General features: G+C 38.1%; 1 protein-coding gene across 1 annotated transcript; it reads left to right on the top strand.

Annotated features, from left to right (window-relative positions):
* Positions 1 to 27907, top strand: NPHP3 (nephrocystin 3). Its single transcript, XM_082755187.1, has 27 exons — positions 1 to 566; positions 878 to 1003; positions 2181 to 2331; positions 3839 to 3991; positions 5263 to 5396; positions 5629 to 5789; positions 7594 to 7741; positions 8304 to 8378; positions 8908 to 9087; positions 10411 to 10514; positions 10930 to 11044; positions 11916 to 12059; positions 12616 to 12713; positions 13181 to 13283; positions 13894 to 13976; positions 14986 to 15124; positions 15944 to 16108; positions 16781 to 16878; positions 17687 to 17809; positions 18213 to 18402; positions 18543 to 18784; positions 19962 to 20037; positions 21012 to 21139; positions 23308 to 23548; positions 25333 to 25458; positions 25971 to 26086; positions 26296 to 27907. The coding sequence occupies exons 1-27, from the start codon at positions 219 to 221 to the stop codon at positions 26474 to 26476; spliced, it is 3948 nt and encodes a 1315-aa protein (XP_082611313.1). The 5' UTR covers positions 1 to 218; the 3' UTR covers positions 26477 to 27907.
* Positions 27908 to 27910: the final 3 nt, after the last annotated feature.

Here is a 27910-nt window from a genome sequence, read left to right as displayed (position 1 = left end):
AGGGAAAGAAAAAGGGAGGCGGCCCTTGTGGCGGCTTCCTCCCTCCCTCCCTTCCTCCGGCCGCCGCCAGCAGCCAGCCATGGCCCCGGGGCTGGGCGGGCTCCGCGGCTCGGCGGGGCCGGGGGAGCGCTGAGGGGCTGGGGGGGCCGGGGTTAGGGCAGCGGAGCGGCCGCCTCCGGGAGCGGCGCCTCCTCCCCGGTTAACCCGAGGGGTTCTCCATGGGGACGGCGTCGTCGCTGGTGAGCCCGGCGGGCGGTGTCGGGGAGGTGATCGAGGACACGTACGGCGGCGGCGAGGCCTGCGAGATCCCGGTGGAGGTGAAGCCCAAAGCCCGGCTGCTGCGCGGCTCCCTGCGGCGGGTCGGGGGCTCGCGGCCCGGCGGCTTGATCGGGGCCAGCTTCAAGTCGACCGCCTCGGTGCAGGAGCTGGAGTGCGTGGCCGAGTACGAGCGCCTGAAGAAGGAGTACGAGATCTTCCGCGTCAGCAAGAACAACGAGGTGGCCTCCATGGTGAAGAAGGAGGCCAAGCTGGACAGGGAGAACAAGCGGCTGCGCGCCGAGCTGCAGGTAGCCCCCCGCTGCCTCCTCGCCCCGCTTCACGGGAGAGCTGTGGCGAGGAGTGCGATGGTTTTCCCTTCCCGAGGAAGGCAGGGTGCTGGGGAGGTGGCACATGGCCCCACACCACCCTGGTGAGCCGTCAAGGTGTGGCCAAGGTGTGGCTCTAGGGTCAGGACCGAGCTCTGCATCTCCTCTGCCTCACGGAGAGCTGGAGGGTGCTGGCTTGGTGCTGTCCCGCTTGGGAATGTTTTTGACAAGCTGAGGCTTTTTCTTGGCTCTTCCGCACTCTCAGACAAAAACACTGTGTTAAATGTTTTCAGGCACTTCAGAAAACTTACCAGAAAATACTCAGAGAGAAAGAATGCGCGTTAGAAGCGAAATACCAAGCCATGGAGAGAGCTGCAACGTTCGAACATGATCGAGACAAGGTCAAAAGGCAGTTTAAGGTATGGCTTGACTTTTCCTTCCCTGGCAAAATTATCAAAAAAAAAAAGATAAAGATACTACTTGGTCACGTTCCCCAAATGAACTCCTTTCCAACAGCTTTTACGAGGACATTTCCGTCTTAAAAAGATTGCAGTATCATGGTCGTAGCTGCTTATTTCCTTCAAAATAACCTTACTTCCCTGTAAAACAGAGAAAAAATAGAAAACAACCTTTTACATACTGAAAAGAATATTCAGTGGTGCATTTTCAGCTAAATTCCTGTATTATTTCAACACGGATTCTTGAAATTTTGATATCTGACAGTGACAGGAAAATGTGTGCCACAGACAGACATGTGCTGAAGGAACATATAAACAGAGAGTTTTATTATTTCTCAATGCATATTTGTATTTAGCATTTTAAGACTTCTAGGTTACATGGAAGAGACGTGTATTGGTGCATCTATTTTGGCTGCTAAAAAATGACAGCCGGTTAAAGAGAAAAGCACTTCTTTGGGGGATGACTTGAAAGGCCAAGCTGATGCTCTGCTTTTCCCTTGCTGCAGGTGGTGATGTTTTCACCATCCAAAGCAGGGCAATAGGCCTTGGTTTTACACTGTTTTAAGCTTCTTGGTATCTTTATCAGGTGTTCATATTTAGCAGATACATAAAAAGAGATTTTTTTTGACTTCATTTAAGAAATTGAGACTTGAGGAGGATTTCATCTCCTTGTATTTAAATCTAGGTTCTTGTTTTCTTTCCCTTATGATGATAGTATTTTAAAAACAGGACTGCTAGAGATATTTGATTGTGTTCTATTTTTGGGAAAAAATAAAAAGGAACCTTTGAAAAAAATTACTACTTGTAGTGATTTTGAAGACGCTAAACTTTAAAAGGTCAAGAAAGTTACTTGCCATTTTTAATGAGCTTCCCATACTAATGCAGACTCTTAACATTCAGAACAGTATGCTAAGCTTAAAAATGGTAAGAATTTAAAATTAGATATTTTAAACTATGCTTTCTGCTCATTTATAGGCTTATGTTTATTGTTCACATTTCTGTGCCTTTCCCTGCTAAAACAATGCTACAGAGTTATTTTTCTAATTGAGAACACATAATAGGAATTCAGGAACATGATACTGAATTTCAAAAGATTTATGGTGTGTATTTAAATCTTATGTTTTTTTTCTACTTGTAGATTTTTAGAGAAACTAAAGAAAATGAGATTCAAGACTTACTGAGGGCGAAACGAGAGCTAGAAGCAAAACTTCAGAGACTTCAGGCCCAGGGAATCCAAGTGTTTGATCCTGAAGAGTCTGATTCTGATGACAATTGTACAGATGTTACAGGTAAGAATTTCATCCCTAGCATTTTGTGTCGAAACATGACTGAAGTCTGTGAATAGCAAAGCAGAAGGCTTACTATTTATCTTCTGTTTATTAATCCAGCTTGAAAAGCAACATAAAATATTTTCAAGGATAAAAGCAGCTGCCTTTACAAACCTAGTTTATACTGTGAGAAAACCCAATTTTCTGGTCTTATGCATGAATCAATGGAGAAAATAGAGCACTGTCTAGACAGAGTGATTTGATGTTTTTTTTTTTCTAAATCGTTCTTTGAACAATTCTGAGTTTTGTAGTCTCTTCCAAACTTTTTTGAGCTTTCTTATTCTAGATGAGAGGTTATGTTCCAAAGGATCCAGAAGACCACAACTGAAACCAGAGGGAATCTTAGACTTAAAACCATGGATGAAGAAGTATCCCAATCTCTGTTACTGTACTTCTCAAAGTAGCAGAGTTAGATATTTAACAAACATGAACTGACCAAAAGAATTATTTCATCGAAGAATTTTTTGGAAGGGAAACTCTATCAAACTTTATGATGTAAAAGGCAAAGCATTGTATATTCTATAAGAGGTATTTGATAATACAGGATGGATTCAGATAGGTGATCACTTATGTGGCGTTGTATCTGATTCAAAATTGAGCAGTAAGTGTAGCAGACAGTTAACACCTTGACACTGTTAAGGATGGCTACCATTTACTTCTTGCACCATGAAGGGTTATTGAGGAAACCCTGCAATCAAGTGTTGTTGCATAACATGTGTGTTGCTTACTGAGATATATCAACGATCACATCTTGTCAGCGATATTAATAAGTGATGTTTAAAACCAGAAACTTTTCAAAATGCACTGATTGTCTCCTTGCATAGTAATTGTCCATCTGATGACCTGTAGTGGTACAGATAATCTTTTATATATATTTTTGGCCTTTTGTGTTGAATTCATTTTTGAATTCATGCTGCTTATGTTTCTGTAAGTCTTTCACTTCCACAATTTTCTCCACTAAAGATTATTTGGTAGAAGTGTAATCCACGTGTTTCATGAAGAGATGCTGTGAAAGCTGTCTCACACAGCACAAAAAATGTATTTCAATCCTGACCTAAAGCCCCCTTTGCATTCTTTCAGCTCTGGAACATTCCTGAACAAAAGCTGTCAATTTTGCGATGTTTATAAATGACTGCAGCAATACTGTGAACTGGTTTACTGATTTGTAATCCAAGTCAGCATTTGAACCCAATAGATGTGAGCAATCCAAGTAATAACAAGTAATAGCAAATAACCACATCCTTTATGAGGATGGTTTCCCAATAACTTTAGACAAACACTCAGTTAGAACTACAGAACATGAGGATGTGAGCAAATCTGATAAAGGAGAAAAAAAAAAAGATCAGTAGCATGTGACAGTAGATTTCAGATTTCAGCTGCAATACTTAAGAGTGATTACTTACCTTTTTAAATGATAATTAAGAGGGGTTTTGTTTGTTTGTCTTTCTTTTTCTTTCCCATTTTTTAGCTGCTGGGGCACAATCTGAATATTGGACTGGAGGAGCCTTGGGAAGTGAACCATCCATGGGTAGTATGATGCAGCTTCAGCAGTCTTTCAGAGGGCCTGAATTTGCTCATAGCTCCATAGATGTTGAGGGACCTTTTGCAAATATAAACAGAGGTCAGTAATAGTGGTCTGTTTTGCTGGGATTGTATGTGCTTATGGCATTTTTTCTGTCCATTGTTAGATAATTTGACTAAAGGATTATTTGGGAAGCTCCTTTGCAAAAATAAAAGGAATCTGTAGTTGTACATGCCACGTTGCATTTAATGTATGTAACTATGACATGTGCAGTAGTGATTTTAGCAAACAGCAGTGAACAGTGCCTATTTGTGAATAAACCAAATACTTTGTTCTTCATGTTGATTAAGGAAGATAGTTACCTCTTCCAGTATCTGCAGAGATTCTTTTTTCCAATTTGATTCAATTTTTCAACTTCCTGAATGTTACATTGGTATTAGCATAAACTATATTTCTATTTTCTTGCTGGATTTTGCATAGTTTTTGACTCTGATTAGGGTGCTGTTCATTTAAATCTGGTTGCAAGACCAAGATGTATGCTTTGTTACGTGAATCAGTGATAGACATTTTGTTATCAATAAGTGTTGCTTTTGAACTTTGTTTCCCAAACTGCCTATTGTAAACAGTTCAGGTTCTCTATTTTCCCCCCCTGTTGTCCTGGCTCTGGAACCCCTCGTGTTTTGCTGTTCCTCGCTTTTTTTCTTCAGTCCTTCAAGCATGGATTCAGATGTCTCTGCCTGCAAAGTGGGAGCGGAGGGTCTGCTCTGTGATGGTGACAGCTTCTTATACTAGACCTTCCCTTGTACCAGGTGGTACTGAAAGGGAAGCCTGTTCTTGGCTTGAAAGAATGATCAACCACAAAACGGAGAGCCTAAGAAAGTTTTAAAATTCATGACTTCTATAGGGAATTGACGTACAGTACAAATATAGAAGGCTATTGACTTTATCTCAAGAAGAGGCACTTCCCATAATGTTTTGCTGTCGTTAATTAACATGGTCTAATTGGGATACATGTAGATCTGAGGAAAAAAAAAGGAGTTTGATTATAAGTGTTTTTATTTCTGCATATTTTATCTATTTTACAGCTATTGACTAGATTTTTGTACGTACATTTCATCAATGCCATCTTAAATGAAATATTTTAATGATAATACACGTTTAACAATATTGCTTTGCTGCATTATCAAATGGCATTATCAGATGGTACGTGTTTTCTAAATTCAATTTTTTAAAAATAAAAATAGAGTAAAAATGTTACTACTATTTTAAATAAAATGTAGTATTAATAATGTTAAGAGGTGATGACTTATCCATCATCCAGTGTAATCAGATGTGGAGATCTGTAGACTTTTTTTTTTATTTATTGGCAGATGACTGGGATGCTGCTGTCGCCAGTTTATTGCAGGTTACTCCTCTGTTTTCTCACTCTCTGTGGAGTAACACAGTAAGATGTTTTATTATTAATACTGATGAGACTCAACCAGAAGTGGAGATCTTCATTAGAGTGAGTACCTCACAAACCTTTTGTTTCCACTGGGATACTTATTCAGAAATTTGTCCAATATTTCTTGAAAGCTCTAGTAGCTGTACCCTAATTTCAGTGAATTCAGAGAAAGTCGTTTCAAGGACTTCAGGGGAAGAAACGGTATAGAGGGAAAAAAAAGGGGGAGATTTATCTAGTACGTCCTTGACGCTATACAGATTTAGTAGTAAAGCAGTTTCAAATTTGCTTTCAGAACTACTCACCAAAACTTCAAAGAACCTGTGAGACAATGGGCTACTTCTTTCAAGTTGTTCATTTTCCAGCAGAAAATGAAAATCATTTTAAGGATGTAAGAAAATGGGAAATTGAAAAAAGTTCATTAGTCATTTTGCTCCTACATCTAACTTTGCCAAGGTAAGTATTTTCCAGACTGGTAAAGTAAATGGAAACTGGTAATTTATGCAGAGTGCATAGCTTATTAGAATGTATGAGATCCTTTTCTCAGTACATTTCCAAAGATATTATCTTCTAAATGATACTCCTTCAAACTTTAGGTTTACTAGTGCACACAGATGAAAGAACATATCAGTTTTGGTCATTTACTTTTTCCTCTATCTTTAGATTCTGTTAAAATTCAGCATGAAAGATGCCTTCATAATAAGGAAATGCTTTGCTTTCCAAGATCAGCTCTCTGCTGTTCCTACACACGGCTGGCATGAATGTCTTCAGTGTTTTTCATTTACTTATTTATCCTTACATGTGCCTTGATTTTACTCTGTCACGCATTATTTTCTATCTCTGACACCTTTTTGGACTAATTTCATGGCTCTTCTTTGTGGTACCTTATGCTAGCTTTCTACAATTTAATTTACTAAACTCGTGATGTTTTAAGACACACGGTGGTGCAATGTTTTCTGTTTGCTTGGTAACTTATGGCCTAACCTTCTAGAAGAAGAAATTTAAATTGCTAAATGAAAAACACTGAACTGAAGATATTTTTAGAATTGTGTCTCTATGGTGTATTTGGGAATTTAGCCAGAGTTTGGTTTTGATGTTTGTTTTTTTTTTTCTCTGAAAAAAGAGATTAGAAAACATAAACATTAAGGATCATGGAATAGTCATTCCAAAACATCTGCATGAAAGTATAAATCTGTAAATACTGGTATGCACTAAGTTTCATATTTGGGGTAGATTTTGAACTCTGGGGATTTCACAGCTGTTGCATTATTAACTAGACCTACTGTTTCTGTAAGTAAAACATGTTTCCCCAGAGAACTAAAGGCTGGCTTAAGCACTAATAGGTAAGATTTATAGCAGTGGAGTGCATGAGGGAACAGCAAGGTACCACAGATGATTTTGATTTGTTTTCTTAGAGGAATTGGGCTAGAACTGCCATACATTTATGCTCTGACAGAGTGTCTGCTGCTGAGGACCCATTGCTCCTCAAGGGGACACTGTTGCCAAATAACCCAGTGGTATGTGTGTGGGTCACAAATGTTTAAAAAAAAATCTGCCAACAGTATTCACTCACTTATTTCTCTTACAAAATCTCTGATGAAGCTCATGGTGCTCATATGAAGAAAATAAGAAAAAGACAGAGAAACCCTGTCTGCTACTGTCAGCATCCCCAAGTTGTATAGTTCCTTTTGTGGAACAGCAATAGATTGCTGGGTGTGATATCCATGGAATCAATTCTTTCACACATATCAGGTGCTTTTGAGATTGGAGGAGTTTAATTCTGCTTTTCAACTACTGTATACTAAGAAACTATCCCATGTCTCACAAACACTACAGGACCTTTCCTTGTAATGTATATTCTTTCTTCAAAGAATAGAACAGCCTTCAAAGAAGTAACAGCAAAACATATATATGATGCTTGTTAATCATGCATGATTCCGTGTTCTTTCCTTGCAAGACAATTATTTGTCACTCTGCTTATCGGTATGACAGGAAGAGCAGCTTTTAATTTACAAAGCATTAACCAAAGAATTAATAGTTTTAATATTTATAGTGTAAGTAGCATACATTTTTCATATAACTGCTCTTTGCTTCAGGGTTTATCTTAAGTTCTCGGATGAAATATTTGGTCGTCCTTGTTGTAAATAGATATGACTTTTGAATTAGATTTTGCAGTGAAACCCACCTTCGGAGCTTGTGTTGATTGAGCTATTTACTACAGCAGTGTAATATAGCACAAGAATGCTGATTTCCAATCTAGTTGTTTGTTGGAGGACTGTGAAGAAGCCTTCTTGAAAAATCCCGAAGAAAAACCCCGTCTGATATACCACAGAATGGATGATGATGGAGTCAGCTCAGGCTCAGTGCAGCAGTTAATTGAGCAAATTTCTTGTGTGAACAAAGCAAAGGTACGGTATTTTAAAGGCTGTTGAATTTTGAAAGGCTTACTTTCTTGCTGTAACTAAGATCAAGTGCTAGTAGTCCCAGATATTTGGAGAAATTTCATTATGCTTATTGCTTTGGATACTCATTATATGAGCAGGATGAATCTGAAATTTATGAAGATTGTGAAATTTTCATTAGTGGGGGAAAAAAATCCCACTGCTTTTTTACTGAAAAAAGTCCTTGTGTTATAGGGATGGAATTTCTGATCTATATTTAGCCATGTTAATGGCAAAGGTATTTATCTAAGGTCCCTCTCCAGACACTGAAGAGAGAAGCATACCTCTAGAGAGGTTCCTCATAGGCATCAGATCTGTTTTTGACTATTATCTCTCCCTGTAGAGGGGACTGTTAAGAACAGCTGAGACTAAATGTGTAACTTTTTAATACTAAGGTAAAGTGAATCCTACCTAAGGAGTACAATAGAATGGAATTTAAATGTGTTGCAAAAAGCTTTTGTTGGAAGTCCTAAATATTGTTCCCAGTTGGATTCAGAGTTGCTTCATGCATTATCATTTACCTTTTCAGATGATTGATCATGTGGGAGGTGTGGAGGAAGGAACACACAAAATCTATACTTGCGTAGAAAAGATAATTAAACAGGTAGGGCACCTGATGCATTTCATCTTTTTCTGTTCCTTCTCTGATTTATGATCTCAGATACTGTCAATGATTGCTATATGCTGCTTCAGTGTAACTCAAAGGGTCTTCTTGTGTTTTATCATTCAGACCTGGTGAGCAAGGAAAACTTAAAGTGGGGAAAAAATGTCCTGAGCTGAGCAGTGCTTTTATGAACAGGAGAAACAACAGAGCAAGAGATCTAGTGTTGGGCTAAATTCTTTGTTAACATGGTGTTCCATATCCTGGGATAATGAAAGATCACATAATTGATTCTCAGTATCCTTCCCTATTGTGAGTTACTTCCACTTAGAGAAGACTAAAACCAGTGTATTAAGACCCGTGTGTTTAGAGTTCACTTGGATTCATCAAATAGCCCCTTTAGTTTTCTTCTCTGCCAGCATGAAAGAGAACGAGCATATTGAACATACTGGCATTGAGAATAATGCTATATGTGCCTGTACTTCTAAGTTTTATAGTTGTAGTTGTTTAAATGGAATTTTCTTTTACTCAGGATATATTGGGCTGTGAAATGACAGAACCAGAAGGCAAAGATTTGGGTAATAAGGAAGAGTCCACTGCTCCTGAAGAAGAAGTTTTTGGTGATGTCTTGTGGGATGCACACGATGAACAAGAACAGATGGAAGCTTTCCAGCAGGCCTCTAATTCAACATGTGAGCTGGGATTTGAGAAAGTAGGTATACTGGAAGTGAATATGGATGACGAGAAAGCCATCACTTGTTTCCAGCTCTTGTGAGGCAAGATGTAGTGCTACTAAAGAAGTTGTGTCTGAGAGCCTCCTAGGGGCTGCTACTCCTTAGGCTAGAAGAAGACATATGCCTTACGTAGATGGCATATTTATTTTCTGGGAGAGATGCCAGTTTGCCTCTTGTTGAATGGTATTGATGAAGAAGCAGTTTTTGTTTCTGTGCTAGGAAAACCACCATAATGTTGTGCCAGAAATAGTGTCCTCCTGCTAGACTTTGGGTGTCAATAGGAAAAGCTCTGAATGTCTTTTTTTTGAAGGAAATTGGAGCTCTGTCTTGGCACCTGGAGTTAGGCTTTCTGTAGATGGCTAATGAAAAATTTAACCTCATCATACAACCATGCATATGTGAGAATAACATCAGAAAGTTAAAAGTAAAGAGCTGCTGGATAAGTCAGTGTAAAATAACTTTTTTGAAACTTTAAAGTATGGGGGTGCCAAGAACAGGTGTATACATAGAGAAAGTATAATGAATGTAGGAAGAAAAAACATTGAAGTGGTCATGGAAAGTGATATCACAGCTAAATTGGGCAATATTGATGGTATGATGTAATGTAAGGATGCAGTTTCTGTGTTAGTGTGTTATTAGGATCCCTATGTTACATGCACATCTTACTCTTTTTCTTCACTGCTCATATATTAACAAGGGGTTGGAGGATTGACCCATCTTTACTATACTAGAACAGTAAAACGGAATGCTAAAAGAAAAGATACGTATGTGTATCTTAATGTGCCTCCACTTGTTTGCAGATAAAATATTTCTCCTAAGTTAATGAAGGGTGTGTGGGTTTTTTTTCTTGGTTTGTTTTGTGTGTATGTGTGTGCACGCACACTTTAGAGCTTCATAATGTCATGGCAGATGCAAAGTATGAAGGCTTTGTCCTGAGAAACATATCCAATGCAGTAGAGCAGATGGGGCATGGTGTGTGTGGGGGAAAGCCTGAATTAACATAGCACCCAAATACTTAACTTTATTAATTTCAGTTTGGTTTATTAGCACTGAAAGTTCCTATTAAATCAAGTTTTGGAAAAAATGTTCATATACTTTACATTTCCTTCAAAAGAGATAATTTTTGTGGTTTGTTTCATTAAAAAATTTCTTTCAATTTATAGTGTGTTATATTTTAGTGTTTATTACCGTTCCTTAATAAACTTGTACATACACTTAGTGTTTAGATAGATTACAATAACAAGAGGTATATTTTTTCCTTAAGAAGTAAAATATTTGTAATGGTTTTGTCTCTTTTACAGTATTTTGAACGACTGAATGACCTGGTAGCAGCACCAGCTCCAATTCCACCTCTGCTTGTATCAGGAGGACCAGGTTCTGGGAAATCTCTCCTTCTGTCAAAATGGTAGTGCAACTTTTTTTTTCTACTGAAATAAAGGGAAAGAAAGATCAGACTCAATAATTTATCATAGAAATGCTTTTTATGGTCACTTGTAGACTGTGATAGGATTGCTGCCATTAAAATAAATTGATAGTGCCATTACTTCTAACAAGCTCAGTATCATGTGACTATTCATTGCCATGAAAGCCATTTGTTAATGGCTAGCAATACTGGGGAGAGCAAAAATGGAAACAGATAAAAGATTCAATTATAGCTCAGAAAACATCTACCCAATTTTGTGAATTAAATGCTGATCACCTCTTCTAGCTCAGACGTTCTACTCCTTTGGCAAAACTGATAACTTTTAAGTTATATGTGCAAAAATATAGTCTGTTAGGGTTTTTTTTGTTTGTTTTTCTTTTTTTGCTTTTCTCTTTAGGATTCAGCTGCAACAGAAACATTCACCAAACACTCTAATTCTTTACCACTTTGTTGGGAGGCCCATGTCTACCAGTTCAGAATCTGCATTGATAATTAAACGCCTGACTTTGAAGGTATGTTACATAATGACATGCCCTGCATTGCATGATGCCTTGGAAAGTGATGTTGTCTTCGTATGTCTAAAGAAAAACTTCTACAGGTTTTTCTACATCCATTAAGGGTAATGAAAGTGTAAGGCATTATAGAAGGAGGGAATCTGATCCTACACATTGAGTGAAGATCCCTTAAATTGCATCTCTGGGACATTCGTAATAGTTTTGCTTCCAGTGACCAATCTTGATGGCTTATAAAGCCATATAAGCTTCTTCCAAACTTTTTTTCCCATCTGACTGATGAGAGAGGCAGGTGTTTTCTGCTCTATGTGTTTAGAAACCTGAGGCTGTATTTGCCAGTTGGCATGGTATTGGTCCTAGACTAGTCTCTGTAAATAGTTATTTTTACGCTGTGTTAGATCTGCAGAATATATGTAAATATATGTGGGATGTATGGAAATAAAGAAAGAGTATTTTTCGGCTAGGGTCTGAGCTTTGTTTTTCCTCCACATGGTGGCAGAATGGACCTCACAGGACAAAAACCTTTAGATAAATGAAATCTATTGTGTGTTGTAATTTTCTCACGAATTTCAGAAGTCTGCCTTTTTTAATCTGTGCAGCTTTTAAGTCCTTTTAAGTCTCCAGATCCCTTGTCCATTTTGTAAATTCTATTTCTCTCTCTAGAATTTATGTGGTGAGTTCAGTAAATATTATTTGCGGAAAGCCAGCAAATGCAGAACATGAAGTAGAAGAAAAGAATCCTGTGTGAATATGACTAGAAGAATTATCCCAAGAGTGCACTAATTTTTTCTCTTGTGTCTATAAGTCTTTCTTCAACTCTGTTAATTGATTTTTAAGGTAGAATTTGTTATGTATGTTTGTAATTCTGCAGCTTATGCAACATTCCTGGTTAGTGTCACCGCTGACTTTGGATCCAGCTAAACTTTTGGAAGAATTTCCCCGTTGGCTGGAGAAACTTTCTGCACGCCATCAGGGCAGCATAATTATAATTATTGATTCTATTGACCAAATACAGGTATGTTTTCAAAATACTTGTCATTTGTCAGTCCAAAATAAACTTGCACTACTGTAATAAGTTCAGCTATATCTATGTAACAGAAATATTAATGTTTTCTTTACTGTGAAGAGCACATGTAAAACTAATATGCATTAAGTGCAGATGAGTTAAAATAGTCAGTTTTATAGATGAAATTTGTATTGTATGGATGTTTTTTGTTTGTTTGCTTGTTTTTAGTTTTATTTGCCTGAACACCTTTATTTTTGAGTAGCCCAGGTACATTATTTATGCAGGTGTTTGTTGCTGTGAGCTACTTACTGGGCCTGTAAATTGCCCAGTTTTTGTGAGGTGAACACTTTAACAATAGTATTCTGTCTGCTTTAATGTTCAGTTGCGCTGATAAGTATTAATGGACCATTTAGTACTGCTTCAAGAATCAGATCATGAATAATTTGTAAGGACACTGGAGAATTCAAGACTCCATTCTCTGAGCTGTGCAATTAATGAAACCTATCAACTGCTAGTATTTGTTTTGAATAACTGTTTTATTAAGTAATCAAAATTTGTTTTTAAGCAAGCTGAAAAGCATATGAAATGGCTGATAGATCCTCTGCCAGTGAATGTGAGAGTGATTGTATCAGTGAACGTAGAAACATGTCCACAGGCTTGGAGGTACGTTACATTTCTGAGATGTTTCACAATAGTCTTGCTTAAAATAATTACAGTTACTAGTTTAAGAGCAAATGGTCAGACTTATTAAGGCCTGGAGATGTAATCAATAGATAAGGTTTTGCAACTGTTGTGGACAAGGAAAGCTTCTCTGTTGCAATTGCAGCTTTTACCTGTTGGGAAACCAGATTTTTGTTTTACTTGGATGGACCTATCCACATGACTGTGTGAGAGGATCAGTCGTGTGCACATCAAGAACTGCAATACTGTGTTGTAGATCCAGAAAAACGCTAGAAGTTGAAATTTGGCTTGTGATGACTAGAATTTCTTAGTAGCAGGGAGTAAGTTCAATTACTGGTTGGGCATCAATCTTTAAAAAGCCACAGAACTTTGATGTCAATTTTTTTTTCTTCTCCTTTTGTGTGTTATTTAATAAGGTCTGAATATAATTTTGTTCTCTTTTACCAAAGGTTGTGGCCCACTCTTCATCTTGATCCACTGAATTCCAAAGATGTTAAATCTCTCATTAGTGCAGAATGTAACTCTGCAAATGTTAAATTGACTAAAGAGCAGGTATGTCTCTTGTAGTTCTTCTGAAGTACCTGACTCCAGTATAACTTTTAATGAAAACATGGAAAGATGAAATAAGTACAGCTGCCAGGAGAAAGTATTCTGTTTAATTAACTAAATAGTACTGTTCATCATACATCTTGACTATTATTTTTTTTTTTTTTTGCCTTGAAGCTCATAGCACTGAAGCACAGATGGAACAGTGTAAATTATTAACAGGAAAACTGTGCAGTCGCACATATTTGCTGTAAACATATTATTTTCATTTTAAAATCATGAAAGGTTTAGTATTGCATAATAATAAAACACTGGCTAGGTAGTGGAAAAGTGTTTTACCTCGTTGCTTTGCAAACTAATGCTGTGTGGTAGTTCTCATTTTTAGAGATGTAACGAGTAGATGCTAACTCTTTTACTCCTAAGTTGGAAGAGAAACTTTAGCTTGTATTATGGCTAGTAAATCATGAAGTATTTTGTGCACTAGTTTCATGTTGTACTCTTCAGATTTTATAGATAGAAGCATATCTAAAACGTCTATTTTCTTGTCAAATGGTGAACTTTGTATTGGTGTGGTTAATTTTATCTGAGCTCACAGATTTTGTTTAAAATCTTGTAGGAGAAGAAGCTTGAGAGACATTGTCGTTCTGCCACAACTTGCAATGCTTTGTATGTCACTCTTCTGGGCAAAACCATTGCGTGGTAGGTACAGATGATTCTGCAGTTATGCGCATCACTAGTTTAGAAGTTTGCAAGTAGGTTTGGTAGTATTTTGGAGTACATTCATTTAATATAGAGTGAATCCTGTTAAGAAAAAACAGGAGAGCAGTGTATGAAGTTTTCCCCCTTCACTGACTGGGGAATGCAATGGGAGGAAAGATCAGAGAGTAAATAATCTCTGCCATTTTGATAAGAAGTGAATTCAGATAGCTCTGACTTCTGTTTTTCTTCTATTTTTCTGTTGTTTTGGTTTCTAACTATATCAGTTACTTAAATGCTTTGTAGTGGCATTTGGAGAATGTTGGTAATGTTTCATTAAATGGTTTAATTCAGGTCTGCTCTATTTACTGATGTACCAGATAGTTTGCCTCATAAATTTTAAGGCTGAAAGGGAGTTCAGCAATTGTTTAGTTTAACATCCTGCGTATGGTATTTTGCTGTGTAATTTCTGCTGTGGAGAAAATTAATCTTCCCTCTTGTGCAACAGAATACTTTTAAGTGTGTTGGCTTAGTATTAACCTAGACTTCACCTTGTTGAGAAGGATTCGTTTCTAATTTAGAGACTCACAGAAGATGATAATTTACTCTGGGTGATTTTCTTTCTTTTTTGTTTCTGTTTTGTGTTCTAGAATGCTTAATTGATCTTGAAAACATGCTTTGTAAGTGCATTAGGTGAAACAGCAACGTGAGGTTTTATCTTTATCCAACCTGGTGTTCTTACTCTGTGCTCCTGCTGGAGGAAAGAACACTGCAACATACTTTTTCTTGAAAATAGAAATGTTGCAGTTATTTAGAAAAATCAGAGAATGTGATGGCATGTGGCTTAAGAAATTCACCTCTTTTGGTCTTAATCTTTCCTGGTGCTTTGTACCTTATAAAGCCAGTAGAAAATTTGGAGCATTTTTGATGTAGAGCTCTTTGATAATTTCAGTTCATGGTGCTCAGTGAAATGTAATATGCTAAACCACGTCCTTTTTGTCCATCTGCTCAGTGTTGGAAGTACAGGAAATATTGATGAAACCCTTCAACAGTGTTTCCAATGCCAAGACACAGTGTCCTTGTACAGGCTTGTTCTGAGATCAATTCAAGAATCATTGCGGAATGATAAGGAGAAAGGTCTTTTGAGAGAGGTAAGCAGAGAATGATTTCTACAGGAAATATATATTCTTTCCTGTAAAGAGTTTTTCTTAGATTAAAAGCAAATACTAATTTAGATCAGTTCATATGTATGATTCAGAGGTTATGTCATTATTAATTACAGACAGGAAATTGTATTAATCTAATTTTATGTATTGCATAAGCACAGAACACCTGACTTCTCTGTGTTAAACTAAATCATTATCTCACAGAACAAAACAGAACTTCTCCACTGTGATGTGATGTAGAATCAGCCCTTCCTTTGGTCCCCTGAACCAATGATTAACTACATTAAGCTAGTAAATCTAATCAAAGTATGGTATCTTGTGAATATAAGGCACAGCTTATTAGATTTTTGATTCCTCTTCTTGCTTCTACAGAATTTCTCTGTTTAGTGGAACATTTTTTGAATTAGGACATACTCAACAATTGCAAGAAGTTCTTTGGTGTTCTCAGCATGGGACCTTCAGAATATTTTACTTGGATTGAAGTCTTTTATGATAATGGAGTTACCCTTTCTCCAAAGTGTTTTAGAGGAAGATCTACAGAACCATTTGTTTGTCCCAGATGTCAGTTATTTGTCCCATTTGGTGCTTTATGTGTTAGAATATTAAACTAGTAGCACTGAGGATTTTTCTTTGAGGATAGAAAAGGGAAAGGATTTAAATAAATGTTATTTTTTTCCCTTGTCATATGAAGTTATAGATGGTAATGCACGATGCACGATGTTTTTCTTTGGATTTCAGTAATCTGAGACCTGCAACAAATACTGCTAACTAACTGTGTAAGCTATTTTTTCTGCTTTACCACAGATACTGTGTGTCATCGGTGTAAGCCACAATGGTATAAGTGAATCAGAGCTGATGGAACTTTATCCTGAACTGTCTTCTGCAGTGTTAGCCTTGCTTGTTCACAGCCTGCACAAAATGTGTTTGCTGACATATGGCTGTGGTTTGCTGAAGTTCCAGCATCTCCAGGTAATTTTTTAAATTCTAAACACATGCAAGTGCAACTCCACCAATCCAAAGCTTTGTACAGATTCTGCTCTTGACCATATTATGGTAAATGTGGGAGGCTTTTCAATCTGTTTTTGTTCACCCAACTTTACACCTGATTACATTCAGAGTTCATTTTCCCTTTCTATCTGAGAAGTTGCTTACAGATCCTTGCCTTATTACACCCCAAGTCCCTACTGTCCTTAAGATAGGTTCTGTTATTAACTAGGTAGTCTTTCATCTGTGTTTGCTCATCTGTGTTCCTTAACTTCTGGACTGATGTTAGAATCACCTTGAAAACTACTACAGCTGTGTTACTACTATCAGTATAGTTCAGCAGTTGAAAACCTGGCATTTTGAGCCTTCAGAACCTATCACATGTTAAGTCAAGGTGTCCTGGAAAACACTAGTTCCATTAAAAACAAGCTGAATTGAGGGAAGGGATGTTACCTGAATAACCAGAGCTTTGGTATAACATAAGACAATGTTGGTACTGCTTTTGGCATTGAAAGATTTTTATCATAACATGAGACTTGTTTTAGCAAAAAATAAAAATAATCTTGCATAGCTCCCTGTGTGTTATCTGACTTAATAAGGGTGACTTACTATACAAATTGAGTAAATTCTCTTTTTCTCAATGATATTTTCTTTCAGGCTTGGGAGATGGTGCGATTAGAGTACATGGAAGAAGGTGAAAATGTTATTTCTGCCTATAGGCAAAAACTAGTGGACTATTTCACCATGCAGCTAAGGTAGGTCATAATTCCTCCAGATGTGCTAAACTGCAGGCTTTTTGCCTCATGGATATTTTTGTTTCCTTTATATACCTCCTACTCAGTTTAGTGAATTATCACAGCAGTATAACCCTACAGTACCCTAATTGTCATTTGACCAGTTTATTGTTGATCTATTGCTTTTTAATCTTGGAACAGATTGAGGACCGTAGTAGGGAATAGGCATTCCAAGAAGTTATCTTGTGATAAGCTGGGGTATGAACTTATAATAGATCATTTATTTTGTGGTAACTGACCCCATGTAGGTAATTTCTCAGTAAATGCTGAGAAATTTCAGGTTGCTTGGAGCTTTAAGAGACAAGAGACTACCTTGTATTTAGCAAGCAATAAGCTGAAAGGCTTACAAGTTCATGTCCATCTTTAAAACAGATCTGCATTTACAGTCCTCAGTGTGTTCCAGCTGTGGGCTACTATTTACTGCATCTCAGAGCACGTGCTGTTGGGTAACAGAAAGCCAACAGGGCCACAACGTGCTGGGGAAAGGATGCACAAAAGAACAATGCTTCTGGGCTGCGATTCTACTAGCTGGCACCGATTAGCCCATGTAGGAGGGAGGAGCAGCTTCCAGTGGGGTACTGGGGATTTCCAGGGCCATCTGATATGAAAATAAATAAAGATGTGAGAAAACAGAGTGCATAGGTTTCATAGTACTCTGTCTGTTTAGACGTTCTTGTATGGCAACTGTATACTTGCCTAGTTTTCACATCAAATTGATGAGTAGTATTAGGACTCCGAGTTCTTACTTTTATGGCTTTTGTTTCAATAGTCGAGACCGGGTGACCTGGAGAAGTGCAGATGAACTTCCCTGGCTCTTCCAACAGCAGGGTGACAAGCAAAAGCTACACAACTGTCTTTTGAATCTCTTTGTGTCCCAGAACCTTTACAAAAGGTACAAAGGTGGCCAATGTTCTGGCGGGTATAAACATTTCAGAGGGTTTTTGTTGTTGTTGTTTTTGTCAAGCACATGAATAATGATTTCTTTGAAAATGTAAATCAGAAAATGATAGATCAAGATCGAAGGTACTTGAATAGTAGAGCCTGGAATGGTAATGCACTGGTGACCCTGTTGTTATATAAATCATGTATTTTTTTCTTTTCTCTTACAACTGGGGGTTTGGTAAAGGCATAAATACCGCTGTTGAAATGCGGCAGTCTCCATGGGCTGTCTCTGTAGACACTCCATGGCATAAAGACAAAATTCATGCGTATGGCCCTATTCTTCTAACATAGCATCAGTTTGAATAGAGAGGTGTCAGAGATAAGATGAGCTTCTTATTTCCTTGTTAAAACAGGGGACATTTTGCAGAATTGCTGAGTTACTGGCAGCTGGTTGGGAAAGATAAGAGCTCTATGGCAGCTGAGTATTTTGACTCTCTGAAAGAATATGAAAAAAGCTGTGAGGGAGAGGAAAGTATGATCTGCCTGGCTGATCTTTATGAGACTCTGGGACGGTTTCTTAAGGACCTAGGTCTTCTCAGTCAGGTGAGTACATCTAGAGACTTGTAACAGCAAGGAGGCAAATTAAGCAGAGCTCAGTGTGTGCTTTCTGTTTCAGCTGTTAAATTATTGCAACATACAGGATGTTACCTGCTGCCATCATATTCTGAACTTTGTTGTTACAGGCTGTAGCTCCTTTGCAGCGGTCTCTGGAGATTCGAGAGACTGCACTGGATCCAGACCACCCGAGGGTGGCACAGTCACTGCACCAGCTAGCAGGAGTTTATGTTCAGTGGAAGAAGTTTGGGAATGCTGAACAGTTGTATAAGCAGGCACTGGAAATCTCAGAAAATGCTTATGGAGCTGAACATCCTCGGGTAGCCCGTGAACTTGATGCGCTTGCCACCTTGTACCAAAAGCAGAACAAGTAAGATTGGCTACAGGGGTGGTTTTCTTTCGCATAGAAGTAATTTAACAGATTTTCTTCCTGAAGCCATACTGTTTCTGTAGTTCTTTTTTTAGAGTTTCATTATACCCAATGCAGAAGTGAGCAGCCCCTCTGTATTCTTGTAGCAGGCCACCCAGTAAGGGCTGACTTTTGTGCTTAGTGTTTCAACAAACTAAAAAGTTAGAGGTGAAGGAGGAGCAGGTTCTGATGAAACCAAACAGGTAAAAGTCTATGGGGCCCAACAAAATGCATATCAGGGTCCTGAGGGCACTGGCTGATGGGGTTGCCATGCCTCTCTCCGTCATATTTGAAAAGTCCTGGCAGTCAGGTGAATTCTCTGGTGACTGGAAAAAGGGAAACATCACTCCCATTTTAAAAAAGGGTAGAAAAGGGGACCCGAGGAACTACAGACTGGGGTGCCTCTCCTATGTGCCTGGGAAGATCATGGAGCAGATCCTCCTGGAGGCAATGTCAAAGCATATGCAGTACAAGGAGGTGATCTGGGACAGCCAGCATGGCTTCACCAAGGGCAAATCGTGCCTGACCAGTCTGGTGGCCTTCTAGGATGGAGTAACTGCATCATTTGACAAGGGAAGACTGGGGTGACCTCATTGCAGCTTTTCAGTGCTTAAATGGGTTTATAAAAAAGATGGAAAGCAACTTTTTGCTCAGCCCAGTAATGACTGGACAAGTAGTAATGGTTTTAAAGTAAAAGAGGGGAGATTTAGATTAGGTGTTAGGAGGAAATTCTTTATTCAGAGGGTGGTGAGGGACTAGGACAGGTTGCCAAGAGATGCTGTGGATGCCCCATCCGTGGAGGTGTTCAGGGTCAGGCTGAATGGCCCTGGGCAACCTGATCTAGTGGGGGCTGTCCCTGCCTATGGCAGGGGATTGGAACTGGGTGATCTTTAAGGTCCCTTCCAACCCAAACCATTCTGTGATCCTGTGATTGTCTGGCCCCAAGCATTTTGGATGTTCTTTATCTTGGATGTTCTTTATCTTGGACAAAAACTGTGATTTTCATTTTTATTTTTTTTCCCCCACCTGCAAGATGCATAATTTCTCTTCAGATTTGTATGCTTAAGTAACTTAGAAGCTTTCCAGAATACCCAGCTACACTTGGCATTCTTCTAACACAGTAAATAACCGTTTTCAGATATGAACAAGCTGAGCAGTTGAGGAAAAAGTCCTTCAAAATACGCCAGAAAGCAGCAAGGCGGAAAGGCAGTCTGGTAAGGAAATGTTTGATGTTTTGTGAATGTTGTGGCTCTGTTAAAAATATGATCGTGTGTGTGCAGAGCTGACAAATCTGATTCTCAAATGCTTTTGGTAATTGAGGGCGTTGCTAGTGAAGTGGCTTAGGAGCTGCTTTGGTGACTGCCCTTTAAACTCCGCTGGAGTGGAGATGAATCAGGGCAACTGATAAGGAGTTGAGAGGTAGAAAAGAAATAAGTGAGTATATACATTTTGGGGGTGCAGAATTAATGATACATTTAGCTATCAAAATGGCAATGGGAAAAAGGTGTTCCATGGAGATAACCGAGGCCTTTCTTCTACAAATACTATTGGATGCAATCCTTATTGCACTGGATAATCCCAGTAACAGTATTATGTGCCATACTGAGATGTATTTACTTATTTATTTATTTATTTTCCCCTGTGTATTTCAGCTACAGAGTTTTTCTGGTCATTCTTGAGCTGAGGGTTTGCTTATCATGTACAGCCTCTAGTATAAGAGTTCAGCTAGTGACCCCAGAACTCTAGTTGTAGCTTGAGCGAACACTATGAAAAGCCATAAAAATGTTGCTATTTCCACAGTGCTCAAATACAAAGGACTGTGGATAACAAGGATTTTTACTGTTTTTGTAATGAGTTCTGCTGCACAACTGTTTCTATTAAGACTGCAAAGATCAGGACAAAGCAGAGTGTGTAACAAAGGCTGCTCGCACATCTTTAGCATGTAAGCATTAGCTTGGCAGCTTGTTTTACAGAGATCCATGTGAAGCCTTGAGTTATACTTTGTAGTATTATTTAGGATAGGAGACTTGCTTGATTTTTGCTTTGAGTTTATAAACTTGAGAACAGGAATGAAGTAGGGTTATCATCCTCCTTTGGCACAAACTTGTCTTCTGTTTTTCTGTCTTCAGTAAAATGCTTTAATAGTAATGGTGATTGGCTGACTTACTTTGTGCTTTGCTGTATGTAGTGTGGCTTTGCTCTCCTGCGTCAAAGAGCCCTGCAACTGGAAGAGCTCACATTAGGCAAGGATACACCAGATAATGCTCGAACCCTCAATGAACTCGGAGTCCTCTATTACCTGCAGAATAATCTTGAGTAAGTTGTATTCGTTGTGGCACATCCACTGAGTGTTCTCAGGGATAATACGTGAAAACAAAGCGTGAAGAGTTAGCATTAAATGTAGAGACATGATCAAATACACTTTATGGTGGTGTCCCTGACTCATTCTACTATTTTTCACTAATTTTCTGGAGTTGATGCTATGAACGTGTATTAACAACTCAGCACATTTCCTGCATTCAGAATTGGTGTTCCACTGTTAAATTTAGCCTTAGTTGCAAATATCAGCTCTCTCTCAAAATGTATGCACTACTCTAGTCAGCTTCACTATCTCATCACCTTCCTTTGTAGTGTTCATCCTTAAACGTCAGGATTGCTGGTGTTTCACACCACTTAAGTTGCCACTATTACAATAAATCATGAGTTAAGTATTTCTTCACTGTAGATGTAATCCTCAGGCTCTTACTCTGCAGGCCTTCTCAGGGCAAAAGATGACAGAGCAGCATGAAGGTGCTCTAAAAGCAGGTACAGGTAAGCAGGAGTGTTGAAGAAGGGGAATAAAAGGTGCAGAGCAGTTCTGATTGCATGGTTAGTGATTCTTCTCACCAGTTTTTTCTGTCCACAAAGCAGTCTATAAGGGGGTGTTGTGAGTGAATTCTAAGTCACCGTGTGTCTTCCTCTCTTGAACTGAATCTTTCTAGGAAAGGAAGAAAGTGCACAGCAAAAAAGCACAGAGTAACTTCTGGAAGTGTTCTTATGTTCTTCCTGTATCTGGTGTTTAAGTTAGCAGTAGTTGTCGGAAAACTACAAACAGTATATTGTAATTTGGGATCTGCATGTCCTTTAAATGCTCTGTTTTTACAGTGAAAGCCTTGGTTTTTAACCGCTGTTGGAAAAGCGTGTTTGTTTTTGTCACTTTACCCTCATAAAGTCACACAAAGTGACTGATCATAGAGGAGCACTTTCTGTCTAATCTCATACAGGATCATTTTTTATTCCACGCTGTTCATATGTAGTTCCTGTCCAACACAACCTACTTTTAGACTAAACGTATTTCCGCTGTTTCATGGGTCAGTACAGTCCTCGTTCTAGTGTAGGTTTAAGTCATTTTAATGGCTATTGTGCGTCTGTTCTGAATCACAGCAAGTCCAAGATCGAATTTTTTGATCAGTTAGTACAGTTAGAAGGAAATCAGTGGCAGAAGGGTGTGTCACTAACAGTTGCTATGTATCACACTTCATCCTCTAGTCTTTCTGTAGAGAGAACACCTTTTGACACTTGTGTGAGAGCTTCAGAATTGAATGTATGGTTCTATGTAAGGTCTTTTCCTCTCTAATGTGAAATGGATTTTTCTGATTTACTGAACTAACCCGCTGGGAATAGAGTCACACAAAATTGTGTGTTTGTCAGGATGACAAACTACCTAGTTGTAATGGATGCTGCCAGTATTTTGTGGGAATCAGCCATTGTTTGGGGAACTGCTGCAAATCCGTAATGGAACAGTAGCATACTGTACTAGTGAGATGAAAGGTGTGCTTTTGATAGAGGAACACTTGAATGGTGACATTAGAGAGAGTCTTTTCCACTCTGTCACTTCCAGACAGTTTCTGTTACGAGAATCTATCTCATCACATATAATACACGTGATCATCTGATCATCACGTCAAGTATCTTTCCAGTCTTTTCCCCCTTTGGTATGAAAGCTGCCTGCTGAACCTTGTAATATATATTATATTCTTTTCAGTTACTTGAAAAACTGTGTGATGGGTTTGAACCTTTACCTAACATTCCACTATTGCTTTATCTGTGGAAGTACTGACTGCTGTGAGGAGCTGCACAGAAGGTATAGCTTGAGTTAAAGAAACGAGCAGCTGTGGGATTAGTGTAATGTTTACTAAAATCTGCTAGACTGGGTTTTCAGTCCTGTACCAGGGAGCTCCAGTACTACACTGGAATAATCAATTACCTCTGTCTGCCATTGCTATGGTTAGCCTGCATGGCAGTGCTGTGTCTGGGATTTATAGCTCCTCACTGCTTAAATGAAACGCTGATGTGGCATTTGCTTATCCAGAAGAGAAAGTCTGTTGCCAGATGTCAGTATTTCTGCAATTTCCGAGGCTGAGTTTATTCTGTTTCAAGCAGTCACTTTAGGTTGTACAGATGTTATCAGCTTTAAAATATTGTTTAATAAATGTGCTTTGTAGGACAGCAGAGCTTTTTCTGAAGCGCTCCTTGGAAATGAGAGAAAGAGTCCTGGGTCCTGACCACCCAGACTGTGCGCAGTCTTTGAACAATCTGGCAGCCTTGTACAACGAGAAGAAGCACTATGACAAAGCAGAGGAACTCTACGAAAAAGCTTTAGACATCAGGAGGAGAGCTCTGGCCCCAGATCATCCCTCCTTGGCTTACACGGTGAAACACCTGGCAGTGCTGTACAAAAAGATGGTAAGCACAACCCTGTTACCTTTACACATTACCTAAAACAGCTAATGCCCTGCAGTGTTACAGTCTGCAGTCCAAAAGGAGTGGGCCATGGGAATTGTCAGCTATCAATACACACATGCATAAAAGGTACAGTCAAGTGGCCTTAGTCTGTTCCCAAAAAGCCCGGTAGTGTTTTCAAGACACACTTTGCTTAAAGGTAAGCCATTTATGAGTAATGCCCTCAGTGTCCTGCATGCTTGGTATTCACTATGAAGGAGAACTTCTGATCTGGTTAAAAGCTAGTGCAGTTGGAGAAGCTCTTGCCAGCTGTATTTGAGTTCTCTACTGTCTGGTACATGATGTCCATATACAAGAGTTTAATGAGATGTGACTTGATGGGAAAATCGTGTTTTGTGGTGTAGGAATAGTGATGTTTTTTGTTTGTTTGTTTGTTTTTTGTTTTTTAACATGATGTCCTCACTCTTTATAGTATAACTGAGAATAACTTAAAAGCTCGTGATGGAGATAGTGCCTTACTTGAGGCTCATGAGGGAGACTGTACTTTCCAAATAAGCTGCATGACTAAGCCACTTCCAGCTTGTGTTGATTCAGTGAAAGATGAGTTACTTCCCCGCTAAAATACACTGTGTGCAGTAACAGTAGTCTAGACTTCTCCATGCTTCATCATTTTTAATGAACGTTGTATATGTGCATGAGATGGTTTTGAATTCTGTGTTCTTTGCTCACTTCAGCTTACAATTTTGAAGCTGCTAGAAACTGCAAAAGCACTCAATATGCAGGTCTAACAGCTCTTTTCTAGTTTGAATTAGCATAAATTAAAATTCATGGTGAACTATTGACACAGGAAGAGTAGGGGAAGAAAAGGGACAAGAATCAGGTATAGAAAATGACAATTACTTATAGATAAGTATTTTTTCCAGATGAATTACTGATCATCTTTAGATTGTGGCCTGGTGATGCTTTGAAAAAAATAAATAGAAAATTTGATTTGAATTTTGCAATTACAATGAACCATTATTAGATGAAAGTTTGCAGTATTAAATGCCATTGCTGTTAAATAAGAGAATTCCCATTCTAATAATAAAAACCTAAGCAAACCTAAATAAAAACGTACTTCTGAAATATATCAGGTTAATGTGTGCGTGTGCTGATTCAAAATGGAAGGAAAACGTATTTGCTGGAAAAAATAATCTACGTGAAAACTGGTTGGAATATGATAGGAGATTTTTAGAGAAATCAGGCTAGAAACCAAGGTGTCAGCGTGATGAATGGGAAGTGTCAGGAACCTGAAACTGGATTAAGCACTGCAGCTGTTCCAAAGAACATGGTGCAGCCACCACTTATCAAAGGTAAGGCAGTTACATTACCCTTCCCGTATCATCAGTAAATTTCAGCACTTTAGGTCTAAGAATAAGCTCTGTGCTCTCATTTATGGCAGGATGAAGGTGCAAATGGTGAAAATTACTTGGATAAAAGTACAACTGAAAATTTTTTTAACAGCTTTCTGAGACACTCGTGGAAAGAAAATGACATTAAAAAAGGAAGAAAGAGACATAGCTATGAAACACATTAACTGGGAGTTGAATATGCTCAGCATTTTGGAAAGCCCCAATAAATATTCACAGTAAATAATCTGTGCAGAATATAACTATAAATTGACCAAAGTTAAACCCTTATTTTGGAAACAGTTACAGTTTCTCCAACCTTTTGGTTTAAAAAAGATTTTACCATCATCGTTTTGATACACTAAGACAACCAAAATGTTTTTTGTGTGTTCTTTGTAGGGAAAACTCGACAAGGCTGTTCCTCTGTATGAACTAGCTGTTGAAATTCGACAGAAATCATTTGGCCCCAAACACCCTAGTGTAGCAACTGCTTTGGTGAATCTGGCCGTTCTTTATTGTCAGATGGTAAGTTCTCCATGTCTTACATGTTTATTATTCCCATCTTAGACTTTTTTATGACTTGTACCTAAATGATACCAAAGTAACTTAATTGCATTTTAAAGAGATCTCCTTATAGGACCTACAAATGCTTAGGATCCATTATAAAAAATTGAAGGAATCTGCCTACCTGACTTTAAGCAGTAATTAAAGCTGCTTCAGATAAAATTAAGGAATTATAAGGAGTTGCATTTGGCAACTAAGAATTCTATGGTATGTAGACTGAGATTTTCAAAACTGCCTAGCAAAACCAGACCCTAAATATGAACAGACTAATGGGAATGAGATTTTCAAGTAAAAGCAAGTAGCTTTGACAGTCTCAATTATACTTCTCATATGCCAACAGCATCGAGAACACAAAGCAGCTTTTTGGTTGAATATACATGAATTTGTATCTAGGATGTGTTGATACTGTGTAGGGCAAACAAACAAAAAAATGTAATGTACTTTTGTAACAAACAACTTCTTACTACCCAAAGAAAAAGCAGACTGAAGCTTTACCTCTTTATGAACGTGCACTAAAGATTTATGAAGACAGCTTTGGCCATATGCATCCTCGTGTAGGGGAAACTCTGAAAAACTTGGCTGTGTTAAGGTAAGATGATCTGGATCTGCTCTTGCCCTATAAAATCAAATTACTATAAAAGTCAGTGGATAAAATGAAACATATGGACTTGGGTATTTATTAGGAAAGTAGAGAGCCTTAATTACACTTGTTGATTGCATGGTGTGCATTTCAGTTTAAATAAAGGGTGAGACTTGTTTTATGTGTTTATTTCAACTTTGTTTTTCTCTTCTCCCAAGCTATGAAGGGGGAGATTTTGAGAAGGCAGCTGAACTTTACAAAAGAGCTATGGAAATAAAAGAAGCAGAGACTTTGTTGATAGGTGGAAAAGCAACTTCTCGACACTCATCGAGTGGAGATACGTTCAGTATAAAAAGTGCATTATCACCAAATACCTTCCTGGAACCTGGACAAAGGTGATATAAACCTACTCAAAGAAAAAGCTGCTTCTATTGCTACTTTTTTAGACAAAATTTTTAGGAAAACCTATTTTTCCTGTGATAAAGTACTATTTTGGGACTTAAGACTGTCTTCATGAATGACAGGGAAACAATTTAAGCTTGAAATCCTTCTGTGTTAACTTTGCAGACTGTATGGTACGACGTCAATTTCTTCCACTGTATACAAATATGCATATAAGGTACTTGCTCAACTTACAGTTAATACCAAAAACATATGGATTTGATACCTCCTATCCTAAGAGCCAGGATTGTAACAAGATAAATTAAACCAATGGTATGTAATTTTTAGGGTAGTTCTTACTTCTATGTTATAATAGCCTGGCTTAGTGCATTTATGTGTTTTTTATTTCATCAACCTTTTTCAGAAGCTTTTAGAGTTGTTTCTAAAGTTCTAATAACTTTGAAAAAGTCAAAATACTGTTTTACCCCTCGTTTTACCTGCACTGTAATTTCAGCTTTAAGTAAATTTACATTCAAAAGACTTTTGCAAAAATAATTGGTTTCCCTTGGAAGCACATTTATTTAAATATATCATTATATACAAGTAAAGCTGCTGTCAAATCCATCTGTGTTCAATGAAAATGCTTCCTCTGAAGAAACAGAATGAAAAAGAGTACGATCTGATGCCTTGCTGTTAACCCTTTCATAACAGTTTCACTACTTAATCTCACTGAATCCCTTCAAATACAAGAATGCTTGTATTAGAAGGAAAAACCTAGTGATAGGTGGCCATCAAATAAAAAGATACTAATCAAATTACCTTTTGTTGTTGTTTTTTTTTTTTTTTTTTTTTTTTTTATTAATAGCCTAATCATCTAGAAGCAATTTGACGTCTGTTCTTATTCGGTATGAATCAATTTAAATACTCCGAGATGTGATAATACCCTTCTCTAAAGCCAGTATTATGAATTTGCAGATGTCTGAGATAGCCTGTCAGCTCTGTTCTGAATTTAACATGTATAATAAATTCTTGCTCTGTTTTCCTTAACATTTCTAGTTTAAATAAACTGCTTTCTAGACCTTCCCCACTTTCAGACTTTCCTCACTTAATGATTTCCAATTCTGAATAATTACCATTCTTCCCTTTAAGTGACTTTTCTCCATTTTTTTTTTTCATCAGTCATAGATCTACTTTTGGAAGAAAAATCAGTCTGTAAAAGTAGCAGATCCTGACCATCCACGGTCAGTTTAGCAAAGACAGTGAGGAAACAATCTGCTTTCCCTATCAGCTCAAAGAAAAAGTTTAATAGTAAGTACAATAGGACTGCAATTAATAATGGAGGGTCTTCTAGGCTGTGTGTTGGCCATAACTGATGTGGCTATGGTCATGGCACTCTAAGACCATTGTTCATGTATTTGTAGTTGACCTCACAGACTTCAAAAAAAACAAGCG

Source organism: Aythya marila (assembly GCF_965140915.1).
Source record: "Aythya marila genome assembly, chromosome: 2".
Classification (NCBI taxonomy): domain Eukaryota; kingdom Metazoa; phylum Chordata; class Aves; order Anseriformes; family Anatidae; genus Aythya; species Aythya marila.
The sequence above is the reverse complement of the archived record's forward strand: the minus strand, read 5'-3'. Positions and strand labels throughout refer to the sequence as shown.